The 3,408-nt window shown below is 39.6% G+C and overlaps 1 protein-coding gene across 1 annotated transcript; it reads left to right on the plus strand.

Annotated features, from left to right (window-relative positions):
• The first annotated feature begins 767 nt into the window (after nt 1-767).
• On the plus strand, nt 768-2,331 carry LOC110604032 (zinc finger CCCH domain-containing protein 20). Its single transcript, XM_021742069.2, has one exon. It carries the CDS (start codon nt 814-816, stop codon nt 1,924-1,926), a length of 1,113 nt encoding a protein of 370 aa, XP_021597761.1. The 5' UTR covers nt 768-813; the 3' UTR covers nt 1,927-2,331.
• The last annotated feature ends 1,077 nt before the right edge of the window (nt 2,332-3,408 follow it).

Below are 3,408 nucleotides of genomic sequence, written 5' to 3' on the forward strand. Positions count from 1 at the left end.
TCAAAAGGGAAGTTGCTAGAATACACCAGAGTTTCTTTACGCATCCCGCTTGCACTGGCGGGCCCTAACTGCCATATGGTTCGTGGTTCTCAAACTTTGCAGAGATTTTCATGACAAGTGGGCGGATTGCACCTACCCAACTCAATTAGACCATCTCCGCATGGCTGCCACTACATGCTCTCTCTTCCACGTGTCCCTCTACGCTGTATTTCTTCACTAAAAATTGCATGTTATGTCTCAAGATTTATCCCTCAAATATCGCACTCAACTATCTCACGTCACAATTAAAAGAGATATTGAAACCAAACTTCTCGCGACTCTATGCTGTAATTATTCTCCAAAGTTTTGCTGGGGATAATTTTTCATCGTTTGCCGAAGGTGAGATATTGATGATTATAGATTACTGGAGACAAGATCACGAGATTTACAGCGATTATCCTGCGATATACGACAACTACCTCAAAATATCCAAGGGTCCCAAGCAGTAAGCCGTCAATTTCGACATAGAGATAGAAAAATAGCGTCACGAGACTACAGAGCTTTTTCTTGTGACAGTCGCTCTACACGAGATAATGGTTGGGTCCATCGGATTAATCAAATCCAAAATTGAGATCAACGGTTGAGATAGGTCCGTGACTTTAATTTATCACACCCGATATCGTAACTATAACCATAGTGGAAACTGGAAAACAAGGAGGCGGTAGATTTATAAACCGAACCATAGTTAACAAGAACCTAATCATGGTTAAAACCAGCAGTTTATATTACAGAGACCGCCGCTCCTTCTCCTTGCATCACTGATAATGTGCAAAAATGATGATCGGAGAGTCTCCGCATTCAAGTCCGACAGTCCAAATCCCAGCTTTGGACCCCTTCTTCGATGAGCCATCTTCACCCGTGCCTTCTCCATTTGCTAATTGTGGAAATTCCAGTTCGCCTTTTCTCGACTCCTTAACGGCGCTCCACCGATACCTTCCGTCGAACGAGCCTGACACGTTGAGCGATGACCTGGACTTGCCTGTGGATGCCTTCTCGTGTGATCATTTTCGTATGTACGAGTTCAAGGTGAGGCGCTGCGCACGTGGTCGGTCACATGACTGGACCGAATGTCCGTACGCTCATCCCGGAGAGAAAGCTCGCCGTCGAGACCCACGCAGGTATCATTACTCTGGTACGGCATGCCCAGACTTTCGCAAAGGTGGTTGCAAGAAAGGGGACGCCTGTGAGTTTGCTCATGGAGTTTTTGAGTGTTGGCTTCATCCGGCTCGATATCGTACCCAACCATGCAAGGATGGTCCAGCATGTCGCCGCCGGGTGTGTTTCTTCGCTCATACTCCTGATCAGCTTCGGGTCTTGCCACAGCAGAGTCCGAGAGGAAACGGGTCTGGATCGGGTGATATAGAGGTTGGCTCATCTCTGAGGCACCATTTTGACCCTTACTTGACTAAGTGTGGGTCTTTTCACTCCTCACCAACGTCTATTTTAGCTTCCCCGCCTATGTCTCCGCAGTCGGATTCGCCTCCAATTTCGCCTAGTAGTCCCCAGGTGGTCGGCGGGTCGTTCAACTCCATGAGCGAGCTCGTTGCGTCTATGCGGGGTTTGCAACTTGGTAAGATGAACGTGGGACCTGCCTCGTGGGGCATGCAGAATGGATCCGGGTTTGAGTCGCCACGTGGATCGTCTTTACGTCCAGGGTTTTGCAGTCTTCCATCGACTCCCACACGGACCATGGGTCGATCTGGACTGGGTCAGTCGGACTTCTGGGACCCTAGTTTAGGCGAAGAGCCTGCAATGGAGAGGGTGGAATCTGGAAGGGACTTGAGGGCAAAGATGTATGCAAAGCTGAGTAAAGAGAACTCACTGGACCGGGCTAACTCAGCCGGTTCAGCACCTGATGTTGGGTGGGTTTCTGAGCTGGTGAAGTGAAGCCGAGTAGGAATCGGCTTCGATTTTCATTCTTTTTGTTGTTTTGTAATGGGAAATTAATTTCGGTGGCCGTTGACTGTTCTCCGACTGTGAATATGAAGAAGAATTTGAAACTTTGGTGATCACTCCTCTGTAAATACCAGATGAGGAGAGAGATTTCAAGAATCTCCGTTTTGTGGCACCGGCGAAAAGGAACGGGAAAAAAGGCAGCGACTTTTGTGTATAGAGAAGAAGGATTTGTTATGGCTTCCCGATAGCGTGGTAGCTGTGTGTCAGTTTGTTCATCAAATTTTCTTTTGAATGATAATATTTGTTGTTCATCATTTTCATCTAATTTTCCCGGAAAATTAATCTATGTAATTCGTTCTGTTTGTCTAATCAATGTAATTATGTTGATTTATCTTATGATGAAAGGAAAATGGAGTAGTTTAGTTTATTTTGGGAGGATATTGAATTGTGGAAGCAATCTGGGGACCATCTAATCCATAGAAGAGATAAGAAGCCCTGTTGGTATTTATTTATGTGGGAAGGATTATGTCTACTTTTTATCAAGTGGGCAAGATTTGTTCAAATTAACCTTAACAATATTTCGCAATAATCCCCTTTTTCTTTAAAATTTGAGAGAGGGGAGGGCACCCTTTACTCGTGAAAGGGAAGCGCTTCGAATGTCACGTAATATATAAAAAAAATTATCAATGGCAATCTAAAATGAGACTTTTTTTAAAAAAAGAGGGAAGATGGAGGCGGCGCAATCAGGTGATGGTAATTGACTAGTTTAAATTATTTAATAATGTAGCGAATTGAAACCTTGTTAATCAAGTATTTGTCTGATACTATCCGATTGGACTAGATTCGTGATGTGAGTCTTCTATCAACCCATCCTTATCCTCCTTAAATATAAATGATTTTTCTCTTTGGATCAGATTTAATTTAATATATATTGGAATATATTTCATTCATTTTTAAATTTTAGCTATTTGTCTAAAAATTTAATAGTAATATATTTATAATAATATTTTTAGAATTATCTTAACAAAAATACTAAAATTGGGAAGTTCTAAAAATTTATGAATTGTAATGTGGTGTTAATAAATTATGAAAAAATTATTACATTATCATATCATAAAAATTAAATTTATGTTTTTAAAACGTTGTCTTATATAAAAAAAACCCTGAAATTCTATTGGACTTTAGAAAATCTAATTAAATTATATTTTTTTCACTACTTATTATTTCCTCCATTTTATAACTTTATATCTCAAAATATTATTTATTTTTCCTTTTTATGCGATTAATATATAAATTAATTGTTATAATTTTCTTTTTTTATTTATTTTTAAAATATCTTTCATTAATTATTTATTCTTTAAAATAATTTTTTAGTATTTAATAAAATTATAATTGATAAATTAATACAAAAATTGTCTTGCAAAATAGACAAAAGAAGTAGTTTAATAAAGGCACCATTAATTATTTTTTAAA

Source organism: Manihot esculenta, chromosome 16, assembly GCF_001659605.2.
Source record: "Manihot esculenta cultivar AM560-2 chromosome 16, M.esculenta_v8, whole genome shotgun sequence".
Taxonomy (NCBI): Eukaryota; Viridiplantae; Streptophyta; class Magnoliopsida; order Malpighiales; family Euphorbiaceae; genus Manihot; species Manihot esculenta.

What these genes read in the sequence shown, in the direction of transcription:
- LOC110604032 (XM_021742069.2), top strand. Translation starts at nt 814, where the DNA reads ATGATGATCGGAGAGTCTCCGCATTCAAGTCCGACAGTCCAAATCCCA.